Here is a 22227-nt window from a genome sequence, read left to right on the forward strand (position 1 = left end):
TAGTTCTGATACATGCCGTTCCATTGGAAATTTATATCAGCTGTAGTTGTCACGTACCTTTTTTATTTGCTTTCTCAAAATCATTTTCATATATTATACTCTATCTTATATATAATTGGATTTAAAGTTTAAACTGAAATTAGGGGAGGGAAAGTCTGTTCAGTGCAGCTTACGATATTATAAGTTATTCATGGTCGTAAATTATTCACACTGAATTCCAAGGGAGGTATCTATATAGTAATGCGCATCCAACTTTGAGAGGTTAAATTGAAGAAAATTTGTTTTTTACACATCAGTTTTACAAAATATACTGAAGAGTTTTTAAATAGAGTAAACAACTATCGTTGTAGTAAACATTTTTGAAAATCTTCATTTAATTTTTTCATTTATTTTTTTACGTGTCAGTTTTACCACATTTATTGAAACGTTTATACATGACAATACCCTAACGTTTATACGTGACAATACCCTAAGCTAATCATTCATCTCCAAATAAAACTTCGTCATCGCGACCTTTGCTCCCTTGAACCTTGGCTTATAAGGTGAAAAAGTGAATGAACTGAGACACGTGCATTTGTTTGTGCTATAAGCAGACCTTATCTCCATCCGACTGCTGCTTTTTGTTACCAATAACAGCTAATTCTCTGTCAGGATTTACAATTTTTGTAACATAACGAATAACAATAAATCGGAAGTTTAACAAAAATTCATAGTTTGATCAGCTCATACATTCTCTGTTTGAATTTATATTCTATGTATTTTCAAGGCTGTGCACGCACATTGGCATGGCTTGGATTTATGCACTTTCGATTTCGCATTAGTCCATAAGGCGCGTACGTTCTGTGGACTCAATCAGGCTTTTGCTGTGTTTTTTTGTTGTATTTTTCACTGCACATAAATCTTATGTGTTTTCTGCAAAGCATCCAGAGATTCTTGTTTTGTAGATTATATTCGCTTTGAAATAGTATGTTGTGCATGCGTATTGTGAATTGAACAGAGCGTTTTATATTTCCCTCCAAGCCCTTTCAAGCGTATCCTCATGCGTTAAACTTGGTTCCTCAATTCGTCATATCTCCTCAGGCATTTAGAGGTAAATAGCCAAATATGTAATATTCCATCGACTTACCTGTCTTCTGGTATAGTTCTAAATGATTTATTGTCTCAAATTATACCCTACCAGAATTGCAGGCGTTTCTTAAACTTAGGAACGACGTTTCAATGGGTATAAATGTGTTATTTTACAACGTAAAACTTAGCCACATCATTTCGCTGTTTGTAATCAAGCACAAAGCTACACAAAGTGCTATCGGTGCTCTGTGCTCTAACCACTATGGGTATCGAAACCCGGATTTTAGCGTTCTAATTCTGGGGACGTACCGCTGTGCCAATCACTAGGGGACTAGCAACATCAATAGTATGTGCTTTTATACGACAGGTATAATTTCAAGCTATAAATATGATTTAACAAGAAGTTATGGCTATCATATAAAAACACAATCGTTAATCCTCTCTTAGAAGTGGCCCGGCATGGCCAAGCGTGTTAAGGCGTGCGACTCGTAATCTGATGGTCGCGCCAAACATGCTCGCCCTTTCAGCCGTGGGGCGTTATAATGTGACGGTCAATCCCACTGTTCGTTGATAAAAGAGTAGCCCAAGAGTTGGCGGTGGGTGGTGATGACTAGCTGCCTTCCCTCTAGTCTTACACTGCTAAATTAGGGACGGCTAGCACAGATAGCCCTCGAGTAGCTTTGTGCGAAATTCAAAAAACAAACAGACAAAACAAACTCTTAGAAGTTCAAAGTATCAACACAAAGCAATATGTTTTTCTATATGATCCCCACAACTGTTTCTAAAGTCAAAATTGTATTAGTGCATTAGAAATTTAACATTGTCAAATGCAATAAGAGTTATTCCAATAAATGTATGTAACGCCATCATTATTATATTAAAACACTTCCGTATCGTGCTTCCAGACGTGATTCTATGTCAAATGCTCCATAACATGTCTGCAACATTAAGACTTTTTTTCTTGTGTAGTAATACCAAATGAACAAATTTCGTTGTATGTGTGTACAATACAATAACTAGGATCATAGTTACCTGACTCTATGGCGAGGTCATCGTATTTTGTAAAACATATTAGACCGTTCATTGTCACCATTAATTACATGCACTACAATAAACTGTATCTGAAATTACTTAAAACATATACACTGAATAATTAGAAAATGTGAAGCGAGACCGAAGAATATATTTTCACTGTTAAGCTAACAAAATTGTGATTTCTTACAATGATTAGATGTAGCTTATTTAGTGTCTTACCGGAAGACATAACTTTAGGTCCGCAATAAGTCGCCGACACGTTCCACACGTTCATCTTTCTGAACAATATAACTGAAACAGCTAATCTCGCTATTTGTTTTTTTAGAATTTGGTTTCGTTATGTTTGAGCCTTATGGGTCTGTGGCCAAGTCGTTTAGCAAATGCGTCATATAGCATGCCATTTGGATTGAAAATACCAAACACAAAAAGGTCTGTAAATTTGTGCACATATATCTTGACGTGAAATATCATTTACATTTGCTGAGGGTAAAAAAAGAAGAGATTACAATTATTTTTGTTCAGATTAATTCTAAGTAACAAGAATGTTTTATCTGCTACATCAACACGAAATTATCTGTTCTTATGTAAAGTATGGCACATGCGTTTTGTAAGACGAACCAAAAATTAAATCTATCTTCTTTTAAATTTTGTCGAAAAATTAGCCTGATGTTCAATGTGATTAAATCAGCTGAGAGTATATGTATGTCAACCTTAAAAGTGTCCTACTCTGAAATAGTCAGAGAACAAAATATCTTCTGCTCACGTACTGACAAACAGCTGGAGGCTCGGCTGTTTTAAATTATATATTTGTGTGTGTATATACTGACTTTCATGCACAATAAATAAAATTACTTATGACTGAGTGGAATATCACAAATATTTCTTCAGCTGCTAATCAAATCGAATTTCTTGAAAATAAATAAATAAAACAAATTCATTGTGTTAACAAAAAATTGTAATTCAGAAGGTGGTTCTTTGATTTGCATATGAAAAGACGCCGTTTCCCATCATGTTCTGTGCGAGCAACGTATACTATAAAATAGTTTATAGACGCTGGTGAAAATCAAATCCTAGCTGACGTTCTTGAACTAGGAAAAAGACAACAGTGTAATAGAACTTAGATGCATGTTAAAAATGAAAAGTGACTCACAAAGTAAGAAAACATGATCGATGGAATTACAGCCTTAGGACTTTTCAATATATTTTTGGGAATTATTATTAATATTATTGACACCAATTGGAACAGAGCAAAAGCACATTTTATAAGTATTTCGGGTTACATGCTTAATGGTTATCGTGATGGACAGTGGAGTAGTGTCCAGAGTTCGAGCTGTGACTCTACTGAATTCGATCTCCAGTTCTAGGCAAGGGCAAGTTATAAAAGTGATAGTCACTTCTGTTATTCGGTTCAGACCCGCTGAATGACCTCATGGCGGCGGGTGTTACTAGCTGATTATCTTTACACTGGTCAGTAGGGATGATAATAATGGCTTTAGAACCTCTGATATTGCCATTTAGCTCACGTGTGCCTAAGGTATGGTTGATATTATAAAGTTTAATTCCAAACGTATTTTCTTTGCTAATGCAAATCGAATATTAAAGAATAAGAAACAGAAGCATAGAGCTGAAAGACTAAATAAATAATCGAACAAAACTAAAGTTTAAAATAAAAGGCTTCAAAACTTTCTTAGTAAGACTGGAAATGGAAAGGGTAAATATATGAAAATTTTCAATTAAGAAAAAAAATATTGCAAACAAAACTACAAATCGATATAGTAATTGAAAGAGCGTCGTAGAAAGAAAAAAAAGAGTATAATTCGCTTAGAAATAAAGGCCTTCTAAGAGTTATGGAGGCATGAAGTTGTAATTAGAAGTAAAAAATCAAATTTACTTTACAAATTAGAAAACGAAACAGTGGTAGACAACAACATGGAACAGTTTTAAAAAGTTACAAAATTTATTTTAGCGATTACTGTAGCCTGACAACATAAGAACTACAGAAAAGGGAGACATATCTATATGTCTAGGCATACTTTTTTCTACGTATTACAGACGTAGTTAAAATAAGTCGGTAAAGATTTGATTTTATTACTCGGTCTGCTCGTCTGGATTCGACTTATTTCACGAAGCGCAACTTTTCTCAGCAGCCCTGAATTATTGCAGAAGTGAAGTTGTTATGTAAGATTGCAGGTTTTATATGAACTAGCAATGCTGGTTTTTTTCTTGATTCTGTACTGGAGGAACTGGAATAATGAGAACTAGTGATTATAACAAAGAAAATAAAGAGAGCTGTAAATCTTGCTGTAAAAATTCAAAACTCTTAATGTGGATGTCACTCAGGCAGAAACGATAAGATAATGATATAGAAACAAATGTAATAGGTTATATGTATAATAAAGTTTTGAAATTATATAAAGAGTTGGGGAAATTAAACGTAGATTTTTAATTTTTCTATTACTACGTCAAGTGACATGTAGTAGTAATGATTACAATTTTATGGACGAAAAATAAGTTGAGTGAAAGCAGTTTTATTGGCAAACATCATAATAATGTTTTTATGTTTTTAAGCGTCGGATTTATCAACTTTATAGGAAGTTATTGTTCAATAACACAAAGCATAATAAAATTAATTACTTTTTTATGCACTAAATTATGTTATATGCATCAATGTTTGTATAATAGTATATAGGCTAGTTAGAAATCTCTTGATTTAACATATGGTATCGTTTTATATATTTGGAGTATACAAACACGTGATGAAAAGCAACAAGTTGTGTTGGAGCTATTTTAAAAAATAGTATAACAATGAGTTATAAAAATAGTATACAATAGTATAACAATGAACAACACCACTCGCTCTACGTATAAAATTATAAAAATTAAAAATTCAACTGACAAAAGTCTTAATAAGTTGTGTTTGATTATTAGCAGTAAAAAAAAGTTACATTTGGTTTGATTACAAATATATATTTCTACAGTTATACTTGCAGGGGTAAATGTTCAAATTATTTTCTTTTATGGGTTTAATACCACTCTTAACCACTCACTTGTGGTTAAGTTGATGTTAAGTTGGCATGATTTCCTTTGAGGTGCATATCGTGTGGGTTGGTTAGAGTTTTTGCTATATCTGTAACTATCTATCTAGAAAGGTAGTAAAGTACATTTCGAATTCATATCATACACCTGTCTTGTTCATTTGCCTTGATATAAACTTCAATAATGAAGGTTATAAAACAGGGATAACTGCACATAGTTAAATGTTATGAGAATGGTAAAGTATTAATAACGTTCTGAAAATTAATTAACTGCACCATGGTGTTCCAAACCGTCATTGCGGAAGTTTGTTTTACTTTTAGTACATATTGTTTGTTTTGAATTTCGTGCAAAGCTACACGAGGGCTATCTGTACTAGCCGTTCCTAATTTAGCAGTGTAAGACTAGAGAGAAGGCAGCTAGTCATCACCATCCACCGCCAACTCTTGGGCTACTCTTTTAACAATTCATAGTGAGACTGCCCGTCACTTTATAACGACCTCACGGAGGAAAGAGCGAGGATGTTTGGTGTGAAGGGGTTCGACCAGGGACACTCGGATTACGAGTCGAGCTCCTTAACAACCTGGCCATGCCGAGCCTCAGTACATGTTGTCAAGAAAAAAAAATCTTCAACTTTATCTGTGCACGAGTTTGCGCCTTTTCGGTTTTTCTTCATCTCATAACAACTATAATGTAAATATTTCAAAATGTCAGCAATGCTTGATAATTTATCGAGAAACTCTTTAGAAAAAATAACTTTACAGTTTGGAATAAAAACGGCAATAAATAAGCAAATGTAATTAGAAGCTGAAAAATTACAAGGAAGAAATTTTGATTAGTAATTTTTTAAAGCAGAGGTATGAACAGTTATCATTATTAAAATCACTATTATAAAAATCTTACGGTACATCGCATTCCTATGATTGTTCTATTCGAAATATGAAACAATTAGTTCTGTTATGCTTATTTGCTATCAGTTCGAGTGTTTTCATGCGATGATTTTTAATTTAAAAGATAAACCACATGAAGAGAGTTAACAATCTAGGGTTAAATAATAAAAAAAAAAAACAGATGTACTCAGATACAACCAGCTCAGTACTGAAGCACTGAAATATCGATGCTCCTGTTGAAGGCTTCTACGAATTGGAAGTCAGCTTCGTGAAAACCATTTGCAGGAAAATAATAGCTTATCTTCTCATCAAGAAGAAAAGCCACATTAAAGGTTTTGCAAAAAAGAACACAAAAATATGGAAACCATAGAGAAATAAAACAGAAATATCAAACTAAGAGAAATTATTTTATCTTATTGTTCTTTGATTTTTTTAATCATTTGTAATTTTTCTCGCACTAAAGGGAAAGAAATGTTGAAATTCAGTATATTTTTGGTGTTTAGATACCTTTAGTTTGTTTTGAATTTCGCTCAAAGTTACACGACGGCTGTTTGCGCTAGCCGTCCCTAATTTAGCAGTGTAAGGTTAGAAGGAAGGCATCGAGTCATCAGTACCACCGCTAACTCTTGGGCTACTCTTTTACCAACGAATAGTGGGATTGACCGTAACATTATAACGCCCCCAAGGCTGAAAGGGCGAGCATATTTGGTGTGACAGGGATTCCAACCCGCGACCCTCGGACTACGAGTCGAACGCCTTAACTAACCTTTCTATGCCGGGCCTACATACTCTTACACAAAATAAACATAATGGTAAAAGACATGTAGGATTTTTAAAATCCATTGTTTCTCGTAAAAGAATCTTAAAATAAATGAAAAATTCTATTGCGAGAGCTTTTTGCTTCTTCACGAAGTTCATTTCTAAGTATGAGAACTTTGGTTTTAACTTCATTCGACCTCAATATGTTTTTAAACTTTTCATGAACATGATATCTAGATATTCTCTTCACAAGATCTCCTGTACGTTTTGTCATATCTCTTGTCTTTCTGGGTTTTCTTATTTTGCTACAAAAGTCATTAGTACTGAAATGTTCTTATGTATAAACATAATATTAGCATTAATCACAAAATTCTTTGCTGATACTTCATCTAAAGAATCTAACTTAAGACTAATATCTTATAACTCCTGGTTTTATTTGTTTTTATTTTCGTTTCATGTATTAATTTTAAAACAGAATATTGTTCATTAAAACTACTATAAAATGTGTATATAGTTTTATAGAATTTAGTTTTCCCGTTTGGCCTAATTTTTTCATGCAACTTTTGTGAAACATTATAATACCTTAAACATTTATATGCAAAAACGGCTCGTTTAGGTTGAGAAAATATTTTACATAGAAGAGCGAACAACGACCTTCTTCGGTCATCGTCAGGTTCACAAAGAAAGAGGTAACTGACCAGAAGTTGACCACATGTTTGAAACGGGTTGTGTAACTGAGTGTCGGAATGTAGAGGGCGGTATTAGATGTTTGAATATATAATTTTATTTATTTTATTATATTAATATAGGTATAAAGGCGTTCCTTTATATTGGTTTATTTTGGGTTTAAGTTGTTGTATAAGTAAGGCTTCTTTAATTTTGCGTTTGTTTATGTTTGTTTCTTTATTTAGTATTTGAGTGTTTTCTATGGTTATGTTGTGTTTATTTGACTTGCAGTGTTCGAAAACGTGTGAAGGTGACTTTTCATGTTCTTTGAATCTGGTTTCCATTTTTCTACTTGTTTCTCCAATATAGAAGTCGTGGCAGTTATCACATTGTATTTTATAAATAATGTTGGTGTGGTGTTTGTCAGTGTAGTTTTTACATAGTATAGACCTCAGTTTTGTGCCTGGTTTTTGAATAAATTTGGTATTAACTGGAATGTCATATTTTGTTACTAATTTTTGCCAAATGTTGGTTATTTGTTTGCTGATGTCAGGAATATATGGTATACAACAGGATATGGTTTCGTGATTTTTTGATTCGTGAGATATATTTACTTTAGATGGTTGATTTTGCTTTCTGTCTAGGTGTGTGCGTATAATGTTTTCTACGGTTTGTGGAGGAAACTTATTAATGTTGATGAAGTATTGTTTTATTTTGTCTAATTCATCATTAATTTTATCTGGTGAGCATAGTTTTATGGCTGTGTTTATTTGGTTTCTTAGTATGTTGAGTTTTTGTTTTGTTTCATGTGCTGAGTCCCAAGGAATGTATAGTCCAGTATGGGTGATTTTTCGGTGGATTTCTGTTTTGAATTGTGTGTCGGTTCTTGTAATTTTGAGGTTAAGAAATGATATTTGATTGCTTTCTTCCTGTTCACATGTGAAGTTAATGTTGGGATGAATAGAGTTAATGTGATTGAAAAAATTAAGTATGTGTTCTGTAGATCTGAATCCCGCAACCGTGTCATCTACATATCTGTACTAGTATAGTGGTGGATGTAATGCTGTGTTAATTGCTTGTGTTTCAACTTGTGTCATAAAAATATTGGCTAAAACTGGTGATACTGGGTTGCCCATGCTTAGGCCATTTGTTTTTATATAGTTTTGGTTGTTGAACATGAAGTTTGTCTTTATCGTGGTGAATTCTATGAGGGTTGCTAATTGGTTACTGGGAATTTCTATATTTGGGTTAGGGTCTCGGATATAGAGTTCTAAGGCTATCTTGCAGGCTTCAGTGGTTGGAACTTCTGTAAAGAGGGATATAACATCGAAACTGGCCATTAAGGCTTCATGATTAAGTTGATTTAGATTAGACTTGAAATTAAAAGAGTCTTTGATGAATGAGCTGCCTGATGTTACATATTTTGAGAATGCCCATGCTATGTATTTACCAAGATTGTAATTAAACGATTCATATGTGGACATTATTGGTCGTAATGGACAATCTGGTTTATGAGGTTTGGGGATGCCGTATATTTGCGGTGTGCGTGAGTCGGTTTTACGTAGGTAGGAATAAAGTTTTTGTGAAATTGTGTTGGCTTTTTTCATTTGTAGTAGTAATTTGTTCAGTTGCGTCTCGTGTGTCTTTGTTGGAGTTGTGTGTATTGGTTTAAATTTGTTCGTGTCTGACAGGATGTTATTCATTTTTTGGATGTATTCATTCGTGTTCCTTATGACTATAGCGTTACCTTTATCTGATTTTAGAATTTTTATGTTTTTGTCTTGTTTTAGGTTTTTAATGGAATTAATGCCTCTTTTTGTAAGGTTGTTTTTTAGATTTCTCTTTTGTGAAATTATGTTGATGGTTTTGTGAGAAAATTCTTTGAAAAAATCGTTTAAGATGTTTTTAGGTGTTTCTGGAAAATATAAATTTGTAATTTTACCTGGGAAGTTTGGCTGTTGGATGTCAATAAAATTATCTAAGTTGTCTTCTTTTTGTTGGTTGTTTTTGGTTGTTTCCTTGTTTTTCTTCTCTGTAGAAAGTATCACAAGTCTCCTGGCTAGGTCTTCTAAACATGTTTTGATTTCTATGGTTGGAATGTACCTAGGTGCTATTGCGAAGTTGAGTCCTTTGTTAAGTAGATGTATCTCGTCTGTGTTTAATTGTCGGTCGGATCTGTTAATTATGAGGTTAGTCAACGATTTGTCGTTTTGGTGTCTTTTCTGTTGTTTGCATCTTAGTTGTTCTTGTTTTTTGTTGTGGCAGATCTTTTTGTCTCTGTCGTTCTTAGTATTGATTTGGTTTATGTTTTGTTGTATAAGTCCGTAAATCTCCGGTTTAATGCAGCATGCCAGTTGATGGTCTAGGTTCAATTTTTGTTTTTGTAAGTCATATAGTTCTTTGTATTTTGTGTTCAACATGGCTTTAAGTAGTTTTTTCTGTAAATTTTGGATAATGTTTGTGTATGTATTAAAATTTTTGAAAGTTTTACCTTTACAAAATTAGGGGTTAGTTGTTCTTTTCTACATTGTTGAATAAAAACCACCACACCAACATTATTTATAAAATACAATGTGATAACTGCCACGACTTCTATATTGGAGAAACAAGTAGAAAAATGGAAACCAGATTCAAAGGACATAAAAAGTCACCTTCACACGTTTTCGAATACTGCACGTCAAATAAACACAACATAACCATAGAAAACACTCAAATACTAAATAAAGAAACAAACATAAACAAACGCAAAATTAAAGAAGCCTTACTTATACAACAACTTAAACCCAAAATAAACCAATATAAAGGAACGCCTTTATACCTATATTAATATAATAAAATAAATAAAATTATATATTCAAACATCTAATACCGCCCTCTACATTCCGACACTCAGTTACACAACCCTTTTCAAACATGTGGTCAGCTTGCGGTCAGTTACCTCTTTCTTTGTGAACCTGACGATGACCGAAGAAGGTCGAAACGTTGTTCGCTCTTCTATGTAAAATATTTTCTCAACCCAAACGAGCCGTTTTTGCATATAAATTTCTCAACAAGTGGGTTTCTCGACATCACTGATTAATACCTTAAAAACGTTTACATGTACAAAACAATGTAGTGAAGAAAACATCTGATATATGCAACGTTGTGAAACAATGAGGTTATTACAGATATATTTGTAACAGGCAAAGTCGTGGAACAATGAACTATTGGAAAGAGTTCTGTAGGCATATGTCATCGTAAGAAAAAAATCAAGTACCGGAAACACCGTGTAGCAATGAAATGTAAATATTGGATAAAAAAACTTTGAATAATAAAAGTAGCCCCCCCAGTGGCTCAGCGGTATGTCTACGGACTTACAACGCTAAAAACCGGGTTTCGATACCCGTGGTGCGCAGAGCACAGATAGCCCATTGTGTAGCTTTGTGCTTAATTTAAAACAACAACAACAACAACAATAAAAAGTATCATAACAGAAGATTCATTTAGTCCTTAATTTTCAGGATGGTGAACAGCTTTTCGTCTCGGGTGAAAAAGGTACAAAAGAAACAACGCATATTTGAAATTTGAATATCAACAGTAACTCCTTTGCGTTGCAACTTTTTTCTAAAGGGTTACGGTTCAACCAAACAGAGACGGTGCATTGAGTGCTAACTTTACTGTGACCCACGCCTGAGAAACTGTATCGACCCAAAGAAATCCCCACCAGTGAGCACTCCTTAGTTAATGTGTCTTCTCCCTCTGCCTTTCGTTTGATAGGGAATCGTGTGATCTCTTGAGGAACAAGATTTAATCTCACAGTAAAACTACTTGTAACAACAATAAAAAATAAATAAAGAAGCTGCTGATTCACCCTTCTCACTAAAAAGTTCGATAAGATTGGCTTTTCAAGTTATTAGCTCGTTTAATGTCTTCTTCTAACCATCCTGTTTTATGTTTTAAACTCTTACATGCTTTGTCCGTTTCGCCGTAATAAATAATCTATACTTTATATCTGAATTATTTATAATTTTTATTAATCAATTTGCCAAAAATCGTACATTAGATTTACGAATCTAAATAGAAAACTGCCATCTCTGTTCAAAATGGACTAAAAATGGTGGCAAACAATGAATGTTCAAGTTAAAACTTTGACCAATTAATCAGTAGCGTGATAACTTATTCTATAGTAATTTTAACGTACCAACAAGATATATCGTCGTAAAAAATGAAAGTCAACAAAAGAGATTAAAGGTTAAAACGGGTTATGTGTATCCAACTTACTGTTATATTGCAGTATGGTTCATTGCTGTGATACATTAATATATACTGTCACATTGTATGGATGACAACGCAAATTAAAAGCTCAATTTCCTGTGGAGGGCGAAGAGTTGATAAGCCACTGTATTGGTTTCAGCTGAAATAAATAAACTGATATATATATCCAGATGAAGACACAGTTACCTAAAGTGGCATTTAATGTTATAAAGATTGGTATTTAAACTGCTTAAAAAGTTTCATGTATTCGGTGAGAAAAACTTCGAATTTACCCAGATCACGTAGAAAACAAGTATTACAGCATATAACAGAACATTTATTAGAATATACAGCAGAACACTTATAAGAATATATAGCAGAACACTTATTAGAATATACAGCAGAACACTTATAAGAATATATAGCAAAGCACTTATTAGAAATATACAGTACAACATTTCTTAAAATATATAGTATAACACTTATTCTAATTTTTCCTGAAATAGCTCGGCATAGCCAAAGGATTAAGGTGCTTGATTCGTAATCTGAATGTCGAGTGTTTAAATCCCCGTCACAACAAACATGCCATGGGAACATTATAATGTGACGGTCAATACCACTAGGAAAAGACTAGCCCAAGCGTTGGGCAACAAAGAAACAAAACAGGTTCTTTTTTTTAAACAAAACATTTGTTTCTAGGTAACTGAGAAATATTTTTGAAACAGATGTAAACAAAGTGGCCTGATTAATTTGTAATCATATTTGTATTTTTAGTCATTTTAAACATACATTTTTGCTTTTCACTTAAGGAAACAAATCGAAATTACTTTTTGTATATAATATACTGAGTTCCGTAGTAAACCCCATGATAAGCAAATCAAAACGGCATGCATTGAAGCATTGTAAGGTAAACGTCGTTTGTGTGTCTTTTGTATAGACTAACTCTCAATTTATAATAGGTTTATTATATATTTTAACACTGTATTCTTTATTTAAACTCTTATGGTTTTTCTGTGGAGAATAGTGTATAATAGTGTTTCAAACACATTTGTCCTTCATATTCAATGCCGAATCGAACATAGTTGGGTTGAAATACTTTTGTAAATTATTCTTCACGAAAGTTTGTCAGGTAATGTTAAATAAAATAAAATAAGTATGATACTTGATACCATAAGCAATACAACAGACTTTTCTTGATGCTTGAGGTTTATTTACACAATTATAAAACAAGCTAAGCCTCACAAACTGCCAAGACCTTCACAGATAATATCAATATGTGCATTATTCAAAATTTTACTGTATTTAACAGTGAAAACATTAGCAGCAGAGTTGTTAATGACAAAGTATAAATAAAATGTAGCTAGTACAGCATAAAACGTAAAGAAATCAAGAATGACCTTGACATCAAAATAAACTTAAAAGGTAAAATTACAGTGTATTATTGTAATGTTTTACAGTGGTTTCACTGTTAAAATCGGTTGTTGTTGTTTATTCGTACAGTGTGTCAGTGACACCTATCGACAACTGACCTGCATGCTTTCCCACACAGAAGATCTGAAATAATGAGTTGATCCATTGTTAGATGATATTCAATTTATGATACTTGGTTTTGTACACTTGATCACTTGATCAATTCACACGAAGAGATTGTTCTTTTTCGGTTTCAGATATTCATTAGCTTAAACATCTCTCTTCGAATTTGTGTAAATTATCACCTAAATATAGGGTCAGTTTTCTTTTTTTTGCATCATTTCGAGATGGAAGAAAAATTAATGTTATACCTGAAGTGTAAAATAAATACGAAACAAGTGAAACGTAAGACTTTTCAAAGAGCTTATATTTGACGTTTAAACTGAAGGTCCTATTAATGGCTGCTTAAAAGCTGCAGTATTAAAGCTTATATTTTTACGAACATACTTAGGTCTATGAGCATGGCCACAAACTGGTAGCGTAAGTAATGTGTATGTGCAAGAGATGTTCCTCCCATAGGCAATAATTTGAGGCAGCTGGCGCAGTATTATCAAAGGTTTTCTATCACTTTGGAAACGAACCATGCAAATGAGGGAACGATCGATAGGAAAAGGTTTTCTCAATTCACTCTCTACCATAGACATGCGTCTGTTTTCGTAGGTCCTTTATATACCTAGAGTTCATGGTCGAATATGTAAAATATGGTAGCTTATTATGTTTTTTTTTGTATAAATGTTTATTATTGTAGTAAGAAAAGGTCGATAGAACAGATTATGTTTCGCAAATGGACAAAAAAATTGCATAATTGTACTTGGTGTACAAATGTAAATGTATTGTTGAATAGAGTGGATGTGGAAACAAATTTTAAATTGCTTAAAATTTTGGTTTCTTTTATAAAAAAAGAAACAAGTCAAATAATGTAAGAGGACTAAAAAAAGTGATGATTTATAAAACATAAGAATCACCAAAAAGCTGAGTTCTAGTCGATTAATATTCATGTGTTCATTATGTTAAACTTTTTACTGGTATGTATATACATAATTTTAATGTATTCAATAACATATGCACAAAAAAAGACCCTTAAAAATGTAGCTAGAATAATTGAAAGAAAGTATTTGATTTAATATTCATTTTATTGGGAACCAGCAGGATGGATGAATACATAAACGATAAAAACACAACATTTAACATCACAGGCACGATTTTCCTTTCCTTGTAAGCGGAGAAGCTTTACATCCAGGTCACGCCGAGAACTCTTCAACAGCAACTGAACACATTTCTTTCTCTTGTGGAACAACAAAAAGTTAAAACAATAGAAATTTAATCAGACGATAACCATATTATTATTATTATTATAAGTTAAGTCAGACACCTGTGCAAACTTACATAATATTAAAAACGATATGACTTTTCTTTATATAGAAGAAAAAAAAAGAGATCATAAAATTAATCACTAATTTTTAATGTTATCATAGTTGAAAAGCTATTTATATAATAAAATAAAATGTTCTTTATAAAACCATCTTAGTAGCTGAAGGCGAAACCTCTCTTTATTCTATTATTTTTCCTGGGCATATAGTCAAATGTTTGATGAAACAGAATACACTTTAATAAAAGGTGCTAACTGTCACCTTCAGTAAAGATGTAAATTTATTTTTGTATACGGCTGTTTATTTAAACGTTTAAATGTTCTTTCTGTCTTAACACAAATCTTGACAATAAACCCTATGCGCGATGCAAAGAAGACAGAAAACCAGAAGTTAGCAATGTATATTCGTAAACTCACGGGGGGAGGACTTATAAGTAGAAGCAGCGTGAATGAATAATAACACTATAAAAATGTGATAGCTCGTAATACAGATTACAATTGAATATTTCGAGTATCATATTGTGTTGTAATATGTGTTCCTTTTTATATATTTTAATGTATAAATCATTAAATACACAAACAGTTAAAAGAAGCCATCTTTACTTAATCTTTCAGTGTCAGCATCTTTAACATTTATTATGTTTTCAAATATACATGGCCAGGAACTTTAACTGAATAGCTCTAGATTAATAAGTTTATAATCTTAAAGCTTCATTTACCGTTAAAACTTTGCATTTTGTTGTTGGTCTATCGTAAATCAACATAATTGGTTATTTTCGTTCTATCGCGATAAATTGATTCGAGGATTTTAGGGTTATTAATTAAGTCCGTTAACGTAAGACAGGTCCATCGAGGGACCACTGCTGGAACAATGTAAACACTCATTATTAGAAGATTATTCACTTAATCTTATAAATGCAATCAAAAAACGTTTTCTCTGCCGCGTGTGGTCCTGGTGACTGACCTTCAGCGGGTGAGCGGTAAGTTTATGGTCTTACAACTCAAAACTCTACGTTCAGTTCCTAGCGGTGGACAAATCGCGGATAGCCTGTTGTGCAAGTTTACGCTAAAACACAACAAGAGCTTAATAAGTGGCTATGGAAGATTTCTTTTTGCTTTTGTTTTCTCAAATCTGATATCTCATACTTGCAAGTAAAACGTATGTGCGTAAATTCACTCCTAAGGTTTTTAACTATCTGTACAGGAAGCGTAAGTAATTCAGATGTATTTAACTCCTCAGAAGCTTTATATTTTCGGTTAACAAACATATATATATTTTGTTTAAAAAGGTTGTATATAATAAGTAACAATTTTATCGTACTCGAATTATACGGAGCTTCTAGTATATGTTATTTCTAATTTAGGTTATGCTTTATGAAATGGATTCAAAACTCCTGCTGTAAAAATCCTAAAAGTGCCTCTCAGATTTAATTTATTTAATGTTGTTTATACTGAACATTTTCATTGCAAGCAAAGTAAAACCATTAATGGACATTGATATTTTTTACATTAATTTACTCAATGGAAAATGAACTACATTTATCATTTTTAGAATGAACAGGAATGTCTAATATGATCATATCGTTTGATACATTTTAGTTTAGTCATGCTCTGAAGGAAGGAAGAGATTTAAACAGTGATTGATATTCCACAAAAAAAATTTATTTTTCGAGAAAAATATTTCGATTAATTAACACGATTTTTTTTTAATCAGATGCTTCTCAACTCTCAGTGAATTCGTCAGAATCAAATACGTTATCTTTTAATATACGTAGTGATTAATATAGATAATATGTATTGCTGATTAGAAATATCATTCTTTCTGGGTACTAGTGTTCTTACCAATATTTTGACTTGCTTATGTGAAGATTTAGTAAGTCAATGAAAAATGGTATTAGATATCACAGGTGTCCATTTTTTTGTTTAGATGAACCTGAAGAAGGATGGAAATCTAATTACTTGTTTTTTTGCTTTAGAGAAAATTATTGTTTTATCTACAAAACCTATCAGTAGTGATTTCTTTCCTTGTATATTCTCTTATTATATAGTACAATATGATCATTAGGATACGTACTATTCTTGTTAATATTATGTGTGTTTGATGTCGCTTTTGAAACTTTTCTTGTTGCTAACATATAACTAAAACTCCATTGCTAACAAACGATATAAATTTATAAAACTACCTTATAAAGCTAGTTAATAAGATTTATTTGTTATTTATTCTTATATTTTCAAATTATGCACTTTTAACAGACGTTAATTCATTATGTTTCAGTTATTTCGTACGACAACGACTTTGTCTTAATTTTCATATATTTCTCTACTTTTTTCTTCATTAAACAATTATTAAACAAATCCTCAGACTGAGGACATGATTAAATAGTCTGTTTTCTAAAAATAAAAAATATCCCCCAGTGGGACATCAGTAAGTCTTCAAATTTACAATGCTAAAATCAGGGACTCGATTCTCCCGAGTGGTAGGCCCGGCATGGCCAGTTGGTTATGGCGATCGACTCACAACCTGCGAATCGCGGGTTCAAATTCCCATCACACCAAACCTGTTGGCTCTTTCAACCATAGTGGCATTCTAATGTGACGAACAATCCCACTATTCGTTGGTAAAAGAAAAGCCTAAGAGTTGAGGGTGATGACTAGCTGCCTTCCCTCTGGTAGTCTTACACAGCTTACTTGTTTGTATATTGTAAAATGAAACCTGTTAACTCTAGTAACTGGTAACTAAAAACCTGTTAACTCCAGTAACTGATAACTGATAACTAAAAGCTTGTTAACTTCAGTAACTGATAACTGATAACTAAAAGCTTGTTAACTTCAGTAACTGATAACTAAAAACTATTAACTCCAGTAACTGATAACTAAAAACGTATTAACTTCAGTAGCTGATAACTGATAACTAAAAACTATTAATTCCAGTAACTGATAACTAAAAAGATAGCGATGCTATTTGAAGAAATTAATTATCTCTTGCGAATGGTGTATTGGTATTACAATGTTTATGATAGGAAACACAAATTTATATAGATGTAGTACTATGAAAGTTTAATTGCCTATATTAACCACCATCTAGGCAACATTAAATAAATTAGTTTTTGAGAAAGAATTGCATGAACGAGCCTTCGAACTGCACGGCATTATCGAGCATAAGAAAGGCTTGAAACACATTAAACGTGTACAACAAACTAATGGGATGTGTTTCGTTTTCATTTGATAATCTTACAAAAGCTTATGATTGTTTGTGATTATTTAAGAACCGTTTATAAATTACACGTTTGCACATTAAATACCTACAATCATTTGTGGTTATATTTTTTCCTCTACTCACAAATATGTATGTTCATAACCTTCTAAAAGCTTACTTTTCAATGTCACTGGAGTTTCTATTTTCGAGTTCAATATCATATTTTGCTTTGATATTTAGCTTACATGGAACCTGTTAAACTACCCGTGATGGTTTACATACATGGAGAATCGTATTTCTGGAATTCAGGGAATCCTTACGATGGAAGTGTTCTGGCAAGCTATGGTGACGTTGTTGTGGTTACTATTAACTACAGATTAGGAATATTAGGTAAGTCTAGTCGTCTGCTGTGACATTTCCTGGCAAGCCACGACGACGATGCCATGTTAGCGTCAACTATAAGCTAGGAGAACTAGGTAGGTGTTAGATATTAAATCAAGTAAATGTTAATTACCACACCAATGATATTAAACTTTTAAGTTCTAAATATTTTAAAACTAGTCAACCATACTTGTCTAACTACGTAATTACTCTCGATAGTAGAATAGAAAAGAAAAATTATATTGACTTATGATTCGGTTGGAAAATACGCTCATATCCGTTATAAGAATAACGTTTTTACACGAGCACCTTTTGCTGATCAGGCCAATTTTTGGAGTATAAGTTGATGACTGCAAAACTAAACTGACAGATAGTTGTCATACAGAATAGAAAGTCAACAGATGTACAAAGACAAAATCAAAAAACGTATTTTCAAATGTCATAGAAACATCAGAATAACACAATAATTTATTAATGTTGTGATACGAAACAGTAAAACAAAGTTGATTGATTGGAATTAAGCACAAAACTACACAATGGGCTACCTGTGCCCCAGTGGTGTCAACCTGCAGACATACAGCTGTGCTACTGGAAGGCTTAACTAAAGAGAAAAGAAGGCAATTTTCTTATTTTAAAGATACTGTTTCAGAATCTCCCCGAGTCTGAGAACTTATAACGCCACCTCACTGTGAGCACATTATAATATGCCGTTGTGGTGCAGCTTTGTGCTTGACAATAAACACAGAAAGATATCGCTGAAAGCTGCCCATGTACAGCATTCAAAGCAGAAAGGCGATGATTACTGATCTGTGATTGTTGCTTCAGACCACCACATGGAGAATAAGTATAGTTTAAAAATATGTTTTTAGTTGCGGCATAGTGGCTCATAGGGTTGTTGTTGTTTTTTCCAGTACAAATCTTTAGCTCATAGCTCTATCCCTCGACTTATTTGAGATATAATCACAGCCGCAGCTATTGAAGATTCCCTCTTGTTTGGGAACACAGAGCAAACGGGAAGGTATTTTGCAAAAAACAAAACAGGTTTCTAGTATGTTGAGTCCGCAGACACATCACTGCGCCACTGGGGGGTGACAACTAGATACATTTGTGTTTTCTTATAGCAAAGCCACAGCGGGATATCTGCTGAGCCCACCGAGGGGAATCGAACCGCTGATTTTAGCGTTGTAAATCCGGAGACATACCGCTGTACTAGCGGGGGACAAGTGGATGGAATGACAGACATTAAAATAAAATTTATTATCTTTAGTACCCCATTTTATCCACTAGTATCACAGATAAACCTTGAACTGCGCTAAAAGTATCGATAAAGTGTCATCTGCTTTTACAGGGTGTCCAGTTAAAAGGTTGAGATTATATTAACTCAGCCGAGAGGGACGATCAATTTTATACAAATATATCAGAAGTTCCTTTTAAAGATTTTCTTTAATGTATTTTAATACAATATTAAATTAAGTAGTTGGTTCATACTCGCCCTTTATAAAATATTTTGCTTTCAATCAATCATTTTATGAGCAGTAAATCACATGTTATTAGTATACTGCTTTGATATATTATTTCGAAATAAGCAATTTTGTGTCTTCGTATACAAAATGATAATTGTGGATATAACGTGCACATTTTAAGTGTTACATTTTTTGTGAAATGTTATTGATCTTTCTAGGCTTACATTGTTGTTCATATACAGTTTACTCGGTTCCAATTTATTCACCTCATACACTAAAATGGCGCTATTTGCAGAGTCTGTTTATCCTCTCTTATCATACTTTATTAATAGCAAATAAGTTTCAATGACAGGTAAATTTTTGCTGTTTGATTTTGCTTAAAACTGGGACTTCTTAGTAATAAGATAAAATTGATTTATATGAAGGTGGTGTAATTTGTTACGTTAGCAGATAGTTTAACGGACTCTTATCTACTTTTTACAGATTTCAAAGCGAAATCTGTCGTAGAATGACGAATGTTCTTATTTAATGGCCTTAGATTAAACATTGGACAATTCCCCTAAGGGGCAACCAAAGGACAGTTAGTAATTTCTCTTCAGGTTTTTTTCCGGCAACTGAGGGCTCTGCTAGGGGAAACTACGGCCTTATGGACCAAGTAGCAGCTTTACACTGGATACAGGAAAACATTGACGGTTTCGGCGGAGATCCTCGTAACGTGACAATATTCGGGCAGGGCTATGGAGCTGCTTGTGCTAACATCTTGATGATAACTCCCATGGCTAAAGGTAGTACTAACGTTTTACGTATTACCTTTATTTGTCTTGTCTCTGTTACTCTACGAAGAAGAGTTTATATATTATCATCTGTAAAAATCGTTGTTCTTAAAAAGACGAACCTAAAATATAACTAGCACTGAACATTCAGTGGTGTTACAGAGAAGTTTATCATATGATGTGAAGTTGTATATAGTTACGAATTTGTTAAAGGTATAACATCAAACTGGAAGCAAACTGCATTCTATATATACTCATAGTTTCTGAATACACTATATATATATATATATTCATAGTTTCCAAACAACATTATGTGTGTGTATATATATATATATATATACACATGCATAGATATTCCTATTTTTCGGAACTACACTATATGTATATTCATAGTTTCCGAACAACACTATACAGATATTCATAGTTGTAAAACTACACCATATACATATATATAGTTTTCAAAATATATTTGTATATTGTTAGCAAACTACATATATATATTTAATAGTTTCACAATTACAGTATGTATACATTCATGGTTTCTAAGCTACAGTGTATATATTGATATATTCCCTTTGTACTTTTGTTGCTGTATATTTATCTTATGTTTGAGGAAAACACTTTTCCAGAAGTGGCCCGGCATGGCCAGGTAGTTAGGGCCTTCGACTCGTAATCTGAAGGTTGCGGGTTTGAATCCCCGTCACACCAAACACGCTCGCCCGTTCAATGTGACGATCAATTCAACTATTTGTTGATAAAGGAATAGCCCAACAGTTGGCTTCGGTGAATGTTGATAACTAGTTGCCCTTACTGTAGTCTTATAGGGACGACTAGCACAGATAGCCCTCATGGAGCTTTGCGCAAAAAAATAAAATAACAAACCAACATTTACAGAAATGTAAAATTTCCTTCAATGCTGGAAGCTGTAATACTGTTTACTTCAACATTATGCTAAACTATCAATAACACATTTTCAACACTGTAACCGATACGACCATTATGTTAACGAAGTTAATATGCTATATTTAATTTTTGAACATTCCAACATGTCAGAATTTCATCCATTACTTCCCGGAGGATAATAGTCCATGTTGTTAAATATTAATTTCTAATGAAGTATTTTGTTATCCTACACTTTTACTTAATAGATTAAAAGTATTCAGTCTGCTCTATAATGTCTGGTGATTAAGGTCACAACTGTAAGGTCAGATAGTTGTTTTACACAGATACTTTGTAACCAGTATTAACTACCTAATTTAATACAACATTGTTTTCTGCAGAGAACACCAGCGTAAGTTTAAATGAAGTTATTACAGTCATTGAAACTAGATCATTAGGAATTTTCATTATCTTAAAAATAATACTTATTGTGTTGCGATGCTTGCAACATAAATGTATAGCTGTAAAAAAAATTAAACATAGAAACTAATTTAATATACCAGTTAATATGACATATTAAACAATGTGAGATGTTTACTTATAACCTTTACAATTTAAATCAATAACTCATAAATAAATTACTAAATGATATGATGAAATTCCTCTCCTCGTTTCTCTGTCTCAGTTTCTTAACGATAAACACGTGATTATACAGAGTTTTATCCATTTTTTTTTATCTCCGTTACACATACATATACAATTCTAGTTCACTCTACCATTACACAATCATTCTCTCTTTAACCCTATACCTTTCAGTTATTATACAAGGTCTTCTTCAATCTATCTAATAGGTGTATTATCTGTGACGTTACTCTCATAGACTATATAATCTATTTTTAGCGTATCAGTGTTCAATATCAGTAGATAATCTGATAGGATTTTTCTACGATTCAAAATTTTCTTACTCTGTAAGTGTCTTGCCCAATTACAACTTGTTCCTATTACCTTTTCT

The 22227-nt window shown here is 32.7% G+C and overlaps 1 protein-coding gene across 2 annotated transcripts in view; it reads left to right on the forward strand.

Annotated features, from left to right (window-relative positions):
* Positions 1-22227, forward strand: part of LOC143245608 (neuroligin-4, X-linked-like) — a 94015-nt gene that overhangs the window by 28401 nt on the left and 43387 nt on the right. For both annotated transcript variants that reach the window (XM_076491973.1, XM_076491966.1), the window contains exons 2-3: positions 17960-18109; positions 20163-20348. In XM_076491973.1, the coding sequence (XP_076348088.1) occupies positions 17960-18109; positions 20163-20348 (336 nt within the window). The remainder of the gene's footprint in view (positions 1-17959; positions 18110-20162; positions 20349-22227) is intronic.

The sequence above is a fragment of the Tachypleus tridentatus genome, chromosome 1 (assembly GCF_004210375.1).
Source record: "Tachypleus tridentatus isolate NWPU-2018 chromosome 1, ASM421037v1, whole genome shotgun sequence".
Classification (NCBI taxonomy): Eukaryota; Metazoa; Arthropoda; class Merostomata; order Xiphosura; family Limulidae; genus Tachypleus; species Tachypleus tridentatus.